The following is a 16,639-nucleotide window of genomic DNA, read 5'->3' as shown; positions in this document are numbered from 1 at the left end:
CATTTTAGTTCCTGGTTATTTGATTGTTTATGTTATTACATACATTTTTTTCTGTAGAAAAAGAGACAAAACATTCAGAACTCACCAATATACACTCAACAATCAACTTTGATGCCAGTTTTAGACTATCGTTTGTCCTCATTTAGCTCTGTAGGGATTTTGAGTACACCAACTAGTTGGAAAATCAGGGTATATCACATAGTAATGCACCTTTAGCCTACGTTTCTTCACCTCTACAGACTCAATTTAATATTCCATGTTCTACCATGCTGAGAGAAGTCAAGCTATCACCCACATATTTTGGCTGATGAATAATCAGTCCAGAGTGTAGGTGCATGCCAAATTGAAGGTTGGAAGAGTTTTTAAATGTTGGATTAAGCACTAATAGGTGTAAGACAGTGTGTGGTGTGGTCAGCTATTTTGCTGACTGAACTGTAGTAACTCGAATATGACCATCAATTTCCTACTGTCTTACACCTACATGTGTTGTAGAGTTTTCCTGGGTTCAGCAGCAGCAGTCATTTTTCTCCTTCTTAGTAGCTGGTGCAGTGCTGTGGTTTTGACTTTCAGCCTGGGAACAGCACTGATACCACCAATGTTTTCAGTTGTTGCTCAGTAATGTTTACTCTGACCAAGGACTTTCTGAGTCTCATGCTCCAGGGAAGAGGGGAAGCCGGGAGGAAGCAGAGACGGGACACCTGACCCAAACTAACTAAAGAGGTACTCCATACCACAGCACATCATGCCCAGTATATAAACTGAGGACAGTTACCTGGAAGGGCGAGATCACTGCTCGGGTCAGGCTGGGTATACATTTTCTGTTGTCTTTCTCTAAGTTGATTCTTGAGTGGAAGTTTAAAAGCTAAAGCTGAAAGTTTTCAGCAGGTTTCTTCAATGCATGGAGTCCTCACATTTGTGAATCCTTGCATTGTTGTCTTGTGACTTCTATGAATTTCTGTTGAATACAATTTCTGTTATGAAATTGCATACTATGACTTATAAAGTTACACTTATTGTCCTTCTACCTGTAATTTGTGATCATTTTCTAATGTGCTGCTACAGCAGCAGATGCCTCATTTTTATTCCATCAGCATGTACTGCCTTCCATTATTTATTTCTTCAAGAATTTCTAAAGGAAGCAAGTCCTACAGTTCAATTTTGACTATGTATGTCTATCTGTCAGTTGCCTTCCTCTTCTTTTAGTTATGTCTGATTTTATTCCAATTAACTGAATTTGACAGAAATATAAAATCATCCCAGCGAATTTTACCTCTCTGTCAAATTTCATTGATATTCACCAGGAAATTCTGTGGAAGTATTTTCCAAATGTTTCACTGAACTAAATGACTAGGTAGAAAAGTGACACCCTACAATTCCCCAGTTGATGGAAAGGTTTCTAAAAGAGTTTGGTCCTTTAGAAACCTTTAAGATTTCTAAGAGATACCAGAGAATCCATTTGGACACTTAGCCTTCAAATATAGACCCATGTTTAATTGATCTTCACCAGTTCTGCTGCCCAAAGAATTAATTATAACCAGTACAGCTACTTGAAGGCTAGAGGGAATAGTTACGTTTGAGTTTTCTGACCTGCTGCACCCATAGACATGATCAGTTAAATATTAATTGGAACATAACTACTATGAAATACTCTAAGTTGGTTGGTAAGAAAGTACTGTAATCTTTGTGAGAACAAAGGTTTAGGGTAAGTCCTTGTTGTCCTGTGTTGTACAGATTGCTCTCCTATTGCTGTTCATCTCTGAAGTTACCATTCAACAGGCCCTAGAAGTAGAGGAAGAAGCCACAGTATCTTTTTGTCTGACTGACTGGAGCTCATTACACCAACACAGCATGACAGCCAGAGTCAGAAAGAGCAGCAGTCATGATTTTAAAAGTAGGAGTTTTTCCATGTATAATGAGATTGGGTGGTAGAGGGTTGTTTAAAAGATTTCTGTCTCTAACTCTTGAAAAATGCTTTTGTATGTTAACACCATACCCAGCTTTTAACATGCTGTCATAAATAACCCTGGTGCTAGCCATAAGAAGTAGGGAAAAGGGCAAACAATAATATCTGGATACCAGATGGCACCATCATAGTGATGGGGCCAGTTCAGTAAAAAACAAAAGGAAATTCCTGCATCAGTGGGGGGACAAAGCCCTCGGGGAACTAGGTATGGACAGAGGGGCAGTGTGGCAGAGTCACCCAGTATCTCTTTCTTACTTTTCAGCAGGTATTAAGGTTTCCAAAGATACATAAGCTATTTATTTTGGTTTTCCCTGTTAAATAGTTTCTATCACCATGTTTGTATTTGCTTCACAGGTTAATAAGTAATTCTAAAACTTCCTACAGATATTTTACTTTAAAAATAAAATGTGTTATAATTATTGGATTGGAAAAAGTAATTGAAGACACATAAAGATACTATTCATTTATTGCTTGTCCGCTCCAGTGTCATGCAATGAAGAGGAAGAAGGAAGTTTTGGGAAACTTCTACATATTAAGGTCTAATGGCAAAAAAAATTTGAACTATGTATGCAGTCAGTCAAAGATCAGCAATACAGCAGCCTAACATTAGGTAGCAATTTTTACCTGTCGATTCAAGGAACCTCTTTAGACAGTCACCTCTACTCAAGATTTATGTGTAATGTATACAGGGAAGAAGCAGTTATCTTACTCTGGGGAGAAAGGCAGCGGTGAATTTATGGAGAGCAGCAACAGTATAGAATGATGTGACACAAAGCTGAAAGAAAAGATCACATTCACACTAAACTGAAAAGAAGCTATAGTGGGACAGATTGTAATCACTCAGACTGGAACTTCATCTATGCAGCTGGTGCTGATGCCTTTACTTTGTAGTTGGAGTCTTGAGATTTTATTGATGAGTGGTGATGACCTGTTTCGCTTCTCTGAACAATGATACCAGCAGCTACCCAGTGCTGTGTATGAGCGTCCTGTGATGTTATCCGTACCTTATGACCTGTGGAAAGGTGGCCTCTCCTGGAGATAAAGAACTGGTTGGACTTCAGCTGGAGACAAGCAGTCTGCAAGTCTGAGCTCAATTCTAGGTTCTGTCATAGAAAATTTCTAAGCCTTTGAATATACCACTGAGCATTATATTTCACCAGCAGTATGTGATTTTAGATGCCTTAATAGGTGGATATCTGTGCCTTTGAACACTCAGTCTTACTGGTGTGTGCAGTTCTCAAAACTTTGGTGTTTGCCTGAACCATGGATTTACCAAACAATGCATTTAAAAGCAAAAACAAACAAAACAAAACAAAAAAAAGCATTAAGAAATAAAAATTAAGTGCAATATGTGATTAAGTAGCAGTGAATAAAATGAACTATTTTTCTCCAGGCTCAAAGGACATCAGTCTATATACAGCTGGGTTTTTTTACTTAATAGCACACATTGTAGGAGCACAAGTAGGAGTCAGAAGAGGTTTTGGCTATTTACATTAAGTGTTCTGGAGATCTTCACAAAACTCAGCAGGGCTTTCCATGGGTTTCATCCTAAACCCACTATAACCTACTGTGGGATATCTCCCATTGTTAAACACTGACTCTGTGCTTCTCCTTTTCTGAATTTCCCAATTCCATGTATGTTGCCATATGGAGGTGAATATACACCAGTCCTTAGTTGTGCCCAGAGATTTAAGAAAAAAGAATAATTTTCCCAAGGCTGTGCACTGCCGTTGTCATTGCTGTTCTCAAATTTTGACATCTCTTGCTGCCTTTTTGTACCAGTGATCATGCATAGCACATTTTAGTCTTTTTTAAAAAACACTAAACACACTATTGTCTAGAAGGGGCATTCTCATGTGTAAACATGAATAATAACACATACAAGTGCAAATAGCCTTTGCAAAATTGAGCTGGGCAAGTGGTATCTACTCAATGTTCATGTGTGGATGAAATTCTGTGGACAGCTGCAATTCACTTGTATTTGCAGGTTTATTGGCTGTGAAGCCTGAAGGCTGAACTGCTGTGCATTTCACATTTGACTGATATTTTGTATTACATGCTTTATGTATGAGCATGGTAAGATGGTTTTTCAGTCATATTAAAATTTCCTTAAAATATATTTTTAGTAATTTTAGTGCACTACAAAAGAAATGAGTCAAAACCAGCCCAGTATCACACCTGAACGACTCCTGCAGAAATTCATCAATGTCAGTAGCATTACATTTCCTTTCTTCTGTTCCTAGAACACATTTTGCAGCCCAGCATGTGCTAATGTACACATGTCAAATGATGCAACAATAGTCCCTTCATCTGAACAGAAACTTGGGAAAGTTGTGAAATCTTGGCAGCTAACAAAACCCTACTGAAAACTACAATGCCTTTTTCAATTTCAGAACTCACCATTTTGAAAGGATGTTCATATATGGGAAAAGATTGCTGATCCATCAGCATAAAAGTGCCCACAGGCCAAGGAACAAGTATATATGTTACAACTATGCTGTAACATAGCTGGCACTCCAGCAGTTGTGCAACAGGAAACATGGTTAAAGTCAGTTGTAAGAAAGAAGGGTCATGATCCTCATTCCAGCTTTCACTTCTCCACCTTGTAGTGATCTCTCTAAAACAGGAGCAAATATTCATCAGAACTACCAGAAGACACACTGCTGTTTACTTTGGGGAAGAATCTTTATGTCTGCTGTGCAGAGGAATAAACAATGATCTCTGATGCAATGGCAACATGCTAATCACTGAGACGTATGCTAAAAGCTATGAAATACTCAGTGTAATCTCTTTGAGGCAAGAGGCACATCTTTATTTTTAAATTTCACAGCTGTTAGCACAATTAGGTTCTGCTGACAGCTACTACTGCCACATTACTAGAACTAGTTATTACCTTTGTCTTGGTAAGGTCATTGTTATGGGGGCTATTATTACAGTGGGAATTAATTAAACAGCATGCAATAACAACTGAAACATCTCCGTCATTTCCTGTTTTCTGATAAAGAAATTACTTCCCAGTGAACCTATTCCACTACTTCCATTCTCAAAAAAGACTGAGATGTTAGCTTACAGAAAAGCACAATGCTGTGCAGTGAATAGCACACTATCTGCAGAACAAATAACCTTAAACCCATTGAACTGAGTGGTTTTTATTCACATACTTTTGGGGTTTTGTGCTCACCATTTGTCAACAATCATTAACGACCCCACAAATATATTTAAGAGCATATGGAATTTCCTGGGGTTAGGATGGTAGAAAATTTAGAACTATTGATATTATGCATTCACATTACATAAATGTTCAGTATTTAATGACAAGTCCTACATAGACATTTAGTTTGCAGGGGTTTGCCCCCCTTTTTTCTGCTTGTAATCCTTTTGATTCTATGAATTTCTTCTTCAGCAGCAAACAGTTATATTAGAATTAAAATACATTTTCCAATTTATCATTTAAAATATAGAAACTATGCCTAGAAAGCTGAATAAAACATAATTTCCTGAAGGTATTCCAGTGTTTTCATTATGACTAGTTGCTGACTAGGGTAAAATAATATGTGGCATTTATGGATCAAACCTCATTTCAAAAAGGATACAGTCTGCCTTAATAAAGTTCTTACTTCCCTTTTGTTTCTTCTTTCTTTTGTTCCTGTGTTTGTATATGTGATATACATCATGTATAAATATTCTGAGCATACAAAGTATTTCTGGATTTCTAAATAAGCAATTTTAATACCTGGCAAAGTATCATCCCTTTTGGTTTGGAATACAGCAGCTCTGCAGCAAAGCACAGACACAAAACAATTCATAATGTCAAAAAAAAAATATAAGTAAAACAGCTTCTGATGAAGATCAGTGACTTTTTTCTACCTCTAAGTTTGTCAATTCAAGAAACTATACATTAAAAGTAATCAAAATATCTAAGTCACAGTGGCTAATATAGACTGCTTAGTCTGTAACAGATTTCCCACTTCAAAAAAGTATTGTAGTAGTTGCGCTTCCTTAGAGAAACAAGATGAATAGCCCACCTATACTATAAAAGAGTATAATCCTTTCAAAATGAAGGGTATCATCTTTGACCAATCTTTTCAGATAAATTGTCACAGAATGGGGAAAAGGCATTGCTTTGTATCATTAGTGTCTCAAGGGCTTTGCTCCAGAAAGAATTTTTGCAATGTTTGTAGCAGCATTATAAACACTTTGAAATGTTCCAATAGTATATGCAATCCATCTCTTTCTATTACTTCCTGTTTATGGTGCTATAGTGGTGTATATCAGGTTTATAGCAAGATGTTACTAACACCCCCAAAAAGTGTGTAGAGTGATGTACACTGTCTGCTCTAGGAGACTATGCTGTTCCAGTCTGAGGTCCTGGCACATACACGTGGTGATATGTGGGTGGGTTGCATATTGTGATGATTACTGTATGGTGCTTTAATTGAAGTATGCATGGACTTTCAGAAGCAAACTTTGGAGCATGTAAGAGTTCCTAATCACTGAGAAAAGAGAAACAGATGGAGAAATCCAGAATAGAAAGGGAACATTGTTTTTTCATTGAGAAATTAGATGTTCGGGGGGGGGGGGGGGGGGGAAAAAAAAGAAAAAAGGTCAGCTAAAGAAATGCTGTTCTTTTTCTTTGTTATGACTTCAAATTAAGGCTTAAATTGTTACTGCAATACAGGAACAATGTTTGAAATTATTTTCCCTATAATACTGCGTTAGCTAATAACAGCAGCATGCTCAATACTTGCTAGTGATATAACAGTGGTATTAATTAAGGCAAAGATGGTCTATGTTGAATATTAGCAAAAAGTAGCTAGTCAAATCACGATGCACATTGGGAGATTGTAGGATGTCTTGCACTGAGACCTTCTAGGATCATGGCAGGTGCCCTAAGCATGTTATCTTTCTTCCTGGATTTAAGGAGACACTCCACATGGATACTTGAGAACATTTCTGCTGTTCAACAATATGGCTTTTATGTGTATAATTTAATAGCCCTATGATGAGGTGAAACATTTATTTCTCATTGAACAGAATTTGACCTGGACAGGAATATATTGCTTTTGCTTGCCTGGTTATTTCTGGACACAGCTTGCCTTGCTCTCTTCCTCCCACAGGTTTATTCCTGAGGCTTGGTCCACCTGTAGTGTCACCTGTGGAGTGGGCAGCCAAGTGCGGCTTGTGAAATGTCAAGTGCTCCTCTCTTTCTCTCAGTCTGTGGCTGACTTGCCTATCGATGAGTGCGAGGGTCCCAAGCCTGTGTCTCAGAGAGGCTGTTACAGTGGTCCCTGCAATGGAGAGGCCACTGAATATACCCCCGAGGAATCTGAGCTGCTGTATGGCAGCTTGCAGGAGTTTGATGAGCTCTATGACTGGGAGTATGAGGGCTTTACAGAGTGTTCAGAGTCCTGTGGAGGAGGTAAGTGTGAAACATTTCTGTGCTGGATTCGATTTCCCTCTTGACGCATGTGCTTTGCAGTTAGCACCCATGGACATGGTGCTTCGCTATGCTGTTTACATTCATAGGATCATTTAGGTCGAAAAGACCTGTAGAATCATCAAGTCCAACTGTAAAATCATTGAGTACAACCATATTTGGAAAACCATAGATGAAAACTGTGGGGAAAAAAAAAAACCAACACAACATGTACACAACATATTTTATCCCAGGACTTTCAGGGTCTATGCTCAGGCTGCCACCACGTGATCAATGTATTGTATATTTGGGATTCTGTGATCCTGTTTCTTTACATAAGCTTATTACTTAAAAGGCACTCATGCACTCAAGCAAAAAAGCTGAACGTTAAAGTGGTCTGATGATGCAGGTTAAGAGTCATTTGTCATTTCAGGTTTTATCGATTGATTTCTACTGTGCAAGTATAAACATGTGGAAATAAATTTTCCTCTCATAGCAGATGCATTAAATTATTGATATTCTGAGGGTGCAGCCAGTTCCCTAACTCCCAAGTGCCATTACCTCCAATCCCAGGGAAAAAGAAAACATATGGTTAAAAAGCACTAGTGGTGTGATTGTCTGAAACTAGCAGCCTTGGCACTTGGAGTTTCTCAAAGTTAATCAAGGTCTCAGGTTCCACATGTTATAGACTATTAACACACATTTCTCTGATATACCTTTTTTTCCCATCATTTTGTTTAGCTAATTCTGAGAAACATAAGCAACGCAGTATTTTTTAAATTGAACCTGGACTTCTCCACCTTTTTACATTACAAGTTGTAGGCTATTTAAAAAAAGCATTACTATAGATAAATACAGAATAGATACTGTAGAACTGGAAACCACTTAGCACTTTAAGAATGTCTAGTAGTGTGATCTGTACAGATTCACCAGTTACAATCAGCTACAAACTTAAAAACCAAGTATAGTAGAAAATTATACAAAGATTTTCTCTTCCTTCTTAGCTTGATGACAGCAGTCTGTGTTTAGAGCAGATCAAAAAGGATTGTTAGATCACTGCCACTACTGTTTTGTTTCATACATAAAAAATACAGCACTAGTGTAGGTTAAGTGGTGATGAACAGTGACTTTACAACAGGAATATTTGTCATACATGGAGGTTACTAGTGAGGAGTAACCATTTGTTACACATAGTGAATACTGAAACCTGAATACTTTCTGCAAATATCATCCTGAAATTAGGTAATTTCTTTGAATATACTGACTGTGTATTTTTCAAATATAACTCACAGAGGTGTTATGACAGGGATTTTGCTTCATAAATTTAATCTCTTTCAATTGCTAGCAAAAATTATTAGCCAAGATTTCTTTCTCTATGACATCAATTATAAAATTTCCAGATTAGCAGATGCTAAGTCAGATATTTTTGTAGCCATAGGTGCAAGACTGTTCAGACTAATTTTATTGGGTTTGGAGTCTCAAGAGAAAACACTGGATAGAAGCAGAAGTAACCTTTCACCTTCCAGAAGTAGCAACCAGAAGGAATTAGTCATTTCAGTCTGCAGTTAGTGGATGCATTTCTCAGAGCTGTCATTGAATATCATGTAGCAATTATTCTATTCTGATAGATATAAACACATAAAATCTCGATGGCATTTTGAAAGTGAACTTAAACTGCCTATATTCATGTCTCACCCTTACACCCTTTTATTCTGTGATTTCCTGTTGAAACCTCATTTCTTTTTTTCAGGGAAAGCAATTCTAAAGCAGACAGCTTTTTGTTCTGTTAACACTATGCAGTAAATACTGTTTAGAATTCAGTTACTTGGCAAATAAGATTCCTGAAGTTTATGCATTTTTTTAAATTATCTCTGTATTGTGAGACTTCTGAAGGATAATTGAAATTTTTATGTTCTCTAAATAGTCATGAATCCATCTTTCATTTAAAGGTTGTGATTGTTTGATGCATTGACCTGTCGAAACCAGAGAGATAGTTGTTATCAGCATGCTGTGACATGCTCAATTCAAGCTTCAAGGAAAAGCTGACGAAAGTGATTCAAAGCACACTTTTTTCTTCTGGAGCAAGCCACTGGCTCAGTGTGCTAAAGCCAGAAACTTCTGTCAATACACAGTCCAGCAGCCACACACTGGTTAAATTCAGGCAGTAGCCTTTTTCTTCAATACCCATACTGTTAGGCAAGATTATGGGTTCTACAAGTACCTTTAAAAGATAAAAAAATTTAAGATCATGGCTATATGCATTTGATAAACCATTAGTGTGAGAGAAATTGAGAAGATGCTGAATTTAATACCTTACAGGTTTGTGTCTTCAGTTTAGTTGCAGGTCTATGGATGCACAAGTGTAACAGAGCAGCTGACTTGCCTGACCTTGTCTAACTTTATTTTTGAAATCATTCCATTGCTTTAAAATGCAGCATGCCAAAGTCAAAGCCATCTTCACCCTTTAGCCTGTGTGACAGACAAATAATCAGCCTCACTGCTGTTTATTTGTCACAGACTCATTCACAGTGAGAGGATGAGTCACTGGAAAACACTGGGCAATTTTCTGTGAACCTAGGGACTTTTCACTGCAATTGAGACACCTGTGAGACTGACAGCAGGGATAAGTAAAAGCCCAGTCTCATATGATGTTTTGATCAGGTGATGTCCCAGCTGTCTGAGGAACAGGGTACAAAAAAGTGCAGTAAGCAATGTGTGAAAATTGCAAGAGTTAGATTAGAAGGGAGAAAAGGAGATGCAATTTTCCACACTCAGTCAGGTACACTGTGCCATGAAACATCCCCCTTTGGTAGGCATTCATACTATACTCCTAAAAGACCACGAGCAGAGCACTTAGATGGGCACAGCAAACGCTTCACTGACATGTGGGAAGCAGCTTCCTCCCTCTCTGCAGCAGGGCTTCAGGCCGTGAGCTGGCAGCGCTGGGTGTGAGGCTGTGCTTCCCTTCATGCCACAGCCCCAGCGCAGTGCCACTGGCCCCTTGCAGTCCGTGGCTGCCCCTCCAGGTACATAGAGCTGGCTGTGACTATGTGTTTTTGTGTGCAGGTGTCCAGGAGGCAGTGGTGATCTGCTTGAACAAACAAACCAGGGAGGCTGCGGATGAGACACTGTGTATAACCGGCCGTCGTCCTCCACAGCTGCTGAAAGCCTGTAGCCTGAACCCCTGCCCACCAAGGTAGGCTTCTTATACCTTGGGCATACATGTTTTTTCCAGACTTAAGAGAGGTGACCACTGCCGAAGCTGAGAAACTGATCTTCAAGCCCCCCATGAATCTGAGATATTGATGCCAGGGACGCTTGGATCTGGATATAGGATCTGGGCATTCTTGAGATGATTCCTGGAGTAAAACACTTGGATGAGAGCCTGAGATACTTCCCCAGGTTGCAGTACCACAGACTCAGCTGTCTGAGCTCAGCAGATCTGTGTCCAGTATGTTGCCTAAAGCCATTCAAACAACACTATCGGTATGAAGAAAGGAATTTTAAATAAGTTGTGACCTCAGACTCAAAGGGGTTTTGTTCTGGAGTCACAGACTGCCTTGCACATGCTTTTTCTCAGACTGCAGGGCCTTACAGCCTCTCCACACCTCTGCCATGTTGACCAGGAAGTGCAAATTGATGATAAAACCAAAGTGCAAACTTCAGACCCCTTGCCTATTCAGGTTCTGCAGGCAGACAGTTTATGAATAGTTTTGTCAAGTTTAAGTAGACTTCTTCAACCTCCCCTCTCATGAAAGATTTTTCAGAAACTGCTCCTTCCTGACCTTAGGCAGCTTCCAAAATCCTGACCCTAAAAATAGCAGATCTTTGCCTCCAGAGATTTATATCTGTACTCTCTATGACAGAAAATAGCTGTCATGAAGTTCCTATGGTTTATTTAAATAGACATGGGCCTGTCAAGACTTCAGGTTATACTATATACATATTGTCTTTATTCCCATCTGTACACAGGCGCATTTACTCTCTTGTGGTAGTGCAGCACATTTTAAATTCATTGATTTATAACTCTGGGTTATTTAAAACAGTCAGCACTGCCCAGGTGGTATAGAATGCATATTGGTAGGTGTATTTATGCTTTAAATGACAGCAGGCTATGCAAAGTTGTATCATTATGAGTATTAGTAGATTTTGGGTACACAGAGAAGGTTCACAGTAGAAATCAAGTATGGCATCAAACACGTTCAGCACCCAAGAATGATAGTGAATGATAGTGAGAATTAATGGTTTGATTGAATGATCAAGATTTTGAGTCTGTGTCAAGCAGAGCCAAATAGGCTGACACATTTCACCAAAACATTACAAGAATTGCTTACAAAGATATTGCAACCCTGATTTTCTTAAATTGTCTGTAGTGCTGGCAGTAACACACAAATATTATATTAATGCTTGAAAAGAATGTAATAGGTGAACACCTTGCTGTGATTGACCTGTAGCAACATCATTGGATCTGAGAGTGCATGGTGGGAGATTGATCACCCTTTGATTCTGGCATGCAAAATAGATATTTGCTGGTTAAGAAAAAATAAGGCACACTCATGTAGGCCAGTATTTATGTGAGTTGTGTTACAAAAGTAGTCCGAGAAACTGGGTGAATACTTTTTGAATTAGTGTGTGTGATAATCCATACCACTGTGGTAACCTCACTACCAGGATGGAGCTAGTTTAATGCAACTTTGGGCATGTAGTTCACTCAATGGATTACAAGATAATTGTACTGTAGGTGAGACTCAAGCTGTTGAAGCAGAGGTCAAAGGGGATGGAGGTGGTGGTGGGAGACATCTCTAGGGCTGCAGGTGAGAAAAGGAAATATTTCTCCCTCCCCTGTATATACATCTCCTCTTCCTCCAGCCCCCTCAGTTTGAAGGAAATTGCCTGTCTGCAGAGATTTAAGTGGCACAGGATGAAGAACAGCACATGTTCTGCAAAATGGTTCCTCTCTTCAGAACAAGGAGGCCTAAAACTCAACACTGCAGACAGTAGGCAGCTTGGCTAATGGAAAGAGAGGCAAGAAGGAAAGTTGTGTCTCCCAGGCAGGCTGTGACATGAAAACCTCCTTATTTCCTGCAAGCTTCTGAAGTGCTACATCTGCTAATGCCACTGAATTAAATACAATTAAACTGACAGTATTTAGTGTATGAAGAGTATTTTTGCTTTATAATCATTAAGTATAGCACTCTTAGGGCTTCCAAAAACAATACATGGGGAAAAAAAAAAAAAAAAGGCAAAAGAAAAAAAAGAGCTTTATGGTTTTCTGTCTGTTTTAATCATAAGATGCTTTGGGATTCTAATTCAAGAAATCTTGATCCAGGAATCAGATGGAAATTTAGGCTAAAATCCTGTCGTTATGAATGCTAATGAAGGCATTGCTATTGACTGACAAGTCCAAAACTTGTAATACACCATAGCTGTGAACTTAGATTCCTGTTACAGAAGTTTCCAAAATGCGATCTGTGAACCATTGATACATCCCAGAGTTTTCACTGGTGGCTTATAGAGAAAGCTGGCTGGTCTCATGGTGTTGTCTCTTCTCTCTGTTTTCCATCTGCTAAAGTGCATTAACAGAAGCTAAAAATAAAAAAACACTTTCCTAAAATGTCCTTGATGCGTAAGTTACTGTTGGAGCATGCAGTTGTGGTGGGTAGATGAGGCAGTCTGCTGAAAAGGCAACTGAGGCAGTGATGAATGTCACAGTAGACATGAGAATGTTGCCCACGGCATGAAGAAAAAGCTGAGAAGTCTTGACCAAAAGAATGAGAATTTCTTCCTAGTGTATTTAGAGAAATTATTCCTGTGATGTTTCTTGAACACAAACAGCCCAGCATGGTTAGAATTTAATGTATATACCTACAATTTAAGTTTAAGATTTCATTTAGATTAATAGGAAGAATAGTGAAAAATTTTTTTTCCAAGCTTAATGTTACTTCTGCTGCAGGCACTGATGGTTACATGTGGTCTTCACCACATCTCTAAGGGTTAGTTGTGTAAGCTTCTCCTGGAAAACGATTAAGCGGGTTTAATACAGATAGACAAACACATTGAGCCAATAATCTAGTCAGCCTTTCTGGAGGATCAGAAGGCATACACCTCAAGACATATACTGTAGAAGTAGTCAGTGAAGAGTAATTTCATTCTGCTTTTATTTCATCATTCATTTGGGGCATTTGCTAAAGGGATTTTCACTGTTCCTGTTCCTTTTACTGCTTACTGAGAATAAATTTAGAGAGGCTAGAAGACTTCATTGTTCACTTAGTGCTTCATCTTGAAATTCATCTATGATATTATCATCCTCTTCAATTCTGGATTGCTCTGGTCTCTGCTGGAACAAAATACGGTAAAAGCTAGAGTAGACTGGCAATACTTCAGATTTACGAAAACACTGCAAGATGATTGTGCTTATATAGCAGCTGAGAGAGCTTTATAATTTCTGTTGAAATTCTGGCTTAATATCTTAGTGCATTACTATCCTGAGCCCATTGAGGACAGACAGAAATCTCTCTTCAAACCGTAGAAATCTGTCTTCAAATATTTGCAGCTGTATGGAGTCAGCAAAATCTCATCCTTAAAGTTCTTAAAGAAGAAAGAAGAAGAGCCAAGAAGAGTTGCACACAAAAATTGGAAGATTTCATTCATATGCAAATCCCAAGAAACTGAGTGTCCTGTGGTTTCACACTTTGTTGAGTTTTTTGCTTATTGCTTCAAGAACAATAGCAGAAAAAGAGTCCATTCCCTTTCGTGCTGAAAAACAGTATTACAGAAATTTCCATTTTGTGCTAAACTAAGAAATAGTGAAACATTGTTGAGCTGATTGCTAAGCTGGGAGCTAATAATTGATTTTCAGCACAGTAGGTACAAAGTAAAATTTTGTATCATTAACTTGGAATGCCCTTGTTTGATATTTCTATAAAAAGGATAAAGCGTGTTTTGAAGTTTTGACCTAGCATGCTTTTTCCAGAAAAAAAAGAGGTATGAAGACTATAAACATTTTGATTCAGTCATTCAGTTACTTAATTTGTGTCAATCAAACTATATCACTTGCAGGATAACATAGCAGTACTTGAGCAAATCACAGTCCTCCCAGGAGTAAATGCAGAAAAGCTGTTCAATGTCTAGAAGTTTCTAAGTTCAAAAAAAAGGAATGGCAGATCACTCAGTTTTGCTAATTGATATGTTTGTGTTCTGAAATGCTCCACAAACAATCAGAAGAAAAACAAAAAAAAACAAATTAAAAAATAAAAGTTTCAATGTTGACTTTACTTTTGTTGTTTTCAACAAAATTACTCCCATCCGAAATGTCTTTTTCTCAGCCTCCACAACCCAAAATACAGAGGTAGTCATCATTTAATCAGATATAATTGCTATTGTTTGTAACAGCAACAGCATGAACACCTGGTGGTCAGCCAACAGACTCTACCAAAGGGGTGAAAGAGAATGTTGTAACTGTGTCATTAATTATAACTTCTCAGTAGCTTGGTCAACGCATGTTGAAAAGATTTGGTAAACACGTATGAAGGAGTAGAGAGAGAAGCAGAGCAATGAAAACCAGATGGCTGAAAATGGAGGAAATTCCAGGCAATTTCTACAGCTTTGCTCTTGAATATTTTCAAAACTGAACTTTATTCCTGTACAACAAAGAATAGCTGAATGCTACAAAACAAAACAAACAAAAACCCCAGACACACTCAAAAAAAAACCCAAAAACCCAACCAAAAACCCAAAACAAAACAAAATAAAAAAAAAAAGCAAACAAAAAACCCACCACCACAGTGAAGAAAAAGCAGACAGTTCCAAGAATAGCACACAATTTCACCCCAGCACTCTCCTGTTCCTCCTTCAAACCGCTGTTTTTAGTAAGAAAAAACAGGAAGTCATCTGAGTGGTCCTAACTGAAGAGTCAGATAGCCTGAGTTAGGCTGGGGTCCAGCCCCTTCTTTTTGTATTCCTTTTATTTTCTTTTTTTTTTTTTTCCTCTCCGCTGCATCTGTTTGAGTTTGCAATAAATTACTTGTTATTATTTTAGTATTTAGTGAATGCAGCATTGTCCATCTCTTTTGTTCCACCTAATTTCCCAGATGAATTCAAACTATAAAGGAGAAAAAAAATGAGAAGCTTTTTGATGCTTTTGGGGATGTGATAGGTCAGACTTAGTGTAAGATGTGCCCCCAGTGACAATCTGAAATGAATTCAATATGTGTGGAAGGCCAGAGCTTTCTCTAATCTGTTAAAGATGACCTCTGTGTCTGGGAGGGTGTCAATGCATATGTGTCAAGCATCACTCAATTGAAATATTAGAGCATCTCTGTCTAGTTCATGAAAAAGGTTAGAAGATTTGCAAATCATTACGTCTACAGATACTGCAGCATAGACTTACCGGCAGGAGACAGCTGTTCTTGTTTTGTTGTTACAACTTTTCTCAGAGATGTAAATTAGAATTAGCATTAATGAGGCAATGATGGTGTAACTATCTCTGAGTCACAGATTTTTAATCCTTCACAGACTCATTATTTTTATTTTATTTATTTTTTTCAATGAGATATATTTAAGTCTGATTTCAACTGAAGTGCATTGATAATGTGTTTTACAGCCTCTTAAAATGTAGCCCACATTGCTTCCTGGGATCTTGAACCACTGCTGGAGTGAACTGGAGAATCAGACATTGGAAGGAATATGATGTCAGAGAGGGTAGATTCACCCTTATTTGAAGTCTTTACGTTGAAAACCAGTTTAAGCAGACGTCATGGGCTCAGTGAAAGAAACATAATCCCATTTGTTGACCAGGTTTACTTCTCTAAATATGGGACTGTACAGATGTCTAAACAAGCTGCTATCCCTAGGCAGCTCTGTTATGCTGTACCTGCATTACCTGCATGCCTACCCTGCATTACTGTAACATCACCCTGGCCTTAAAATTAATTAATCTGTGACCTAAACCCATCTTCCTTTATCTTTCCTTTTTTATAAGACAATCTCCTCCTTTGTACCCTCTCCAATTGCTAGCAGATCATCCAGGATGTAGGCACCATTCCCCTTTCTCCCTGGATGCATCACCTGTGATGGCACAGTAACTGATGCTCCTCAGTATTTCTTAACATCTGTTACAGTGAAGTCACCAAGGGACTCCATAGGTAGTGGTCCTTTTCAGCCATGTGTGTCGTATCTAAATGTGAAGCAAAATAACTTGCAAGTTTCCAGGGTCAATGGAGCAGCTGTAGGGCTGTCCTTTGCAGTCTTCCTCTAGCACT

The 16,639-nt window shown here is 38.4% G+C and overlaps 1 protein-coding gene across 2 annotated transcripts in view; it reads left to right on the top strand.

Annotated features, from left to right (window-relative positions):
- Window positions 1-16,639, top strand: part of ADAMTSL1 (ADAMTS like 1) — a 183,501-nt gene that overhangs the window by 100,953 nt on the left and 65,909 nt on the right. For both annotated transcript variants that reach the window (XM_061359996.1, XM_061359995.1), the window contains 2 exons: window positions 7,081-7,382; window positions 10,446-10,575. In XM_061359996.1, coding sequence (XP_061215980.1) covers window positions 7,081-7,382; window positions 10,446-10,575 — 432 coding nt within the window. The remainder of the gene's footprint in view (window positions 1-7,080; window positions 7,383-10,445; window positions 10,576-16,639) is intronic.

The sequence above is a fragment of the Neopsephotus bourkii genome, unplaced genomic scaffold (assembly GCF_033783945.1).
Source record: "Neopsephotus bourkii isolate Nb327-2 ecotype Australia unplaced genomic scaffold, CSIRO-AGI_Nbou_v1 NB_1002, whole genome shotgun sequence".
Lineage (NCBI taxonomy): Eukaryota > Metazoa > Chordata > Aves > Psittaciformes > Psittacidae > Neopsephotus > Neopsephotus bourkii.
Note: the sequence above shows the minus strand (reverse complement) of the source record. Positions and strands in the feature narration are given on the sequence as shown.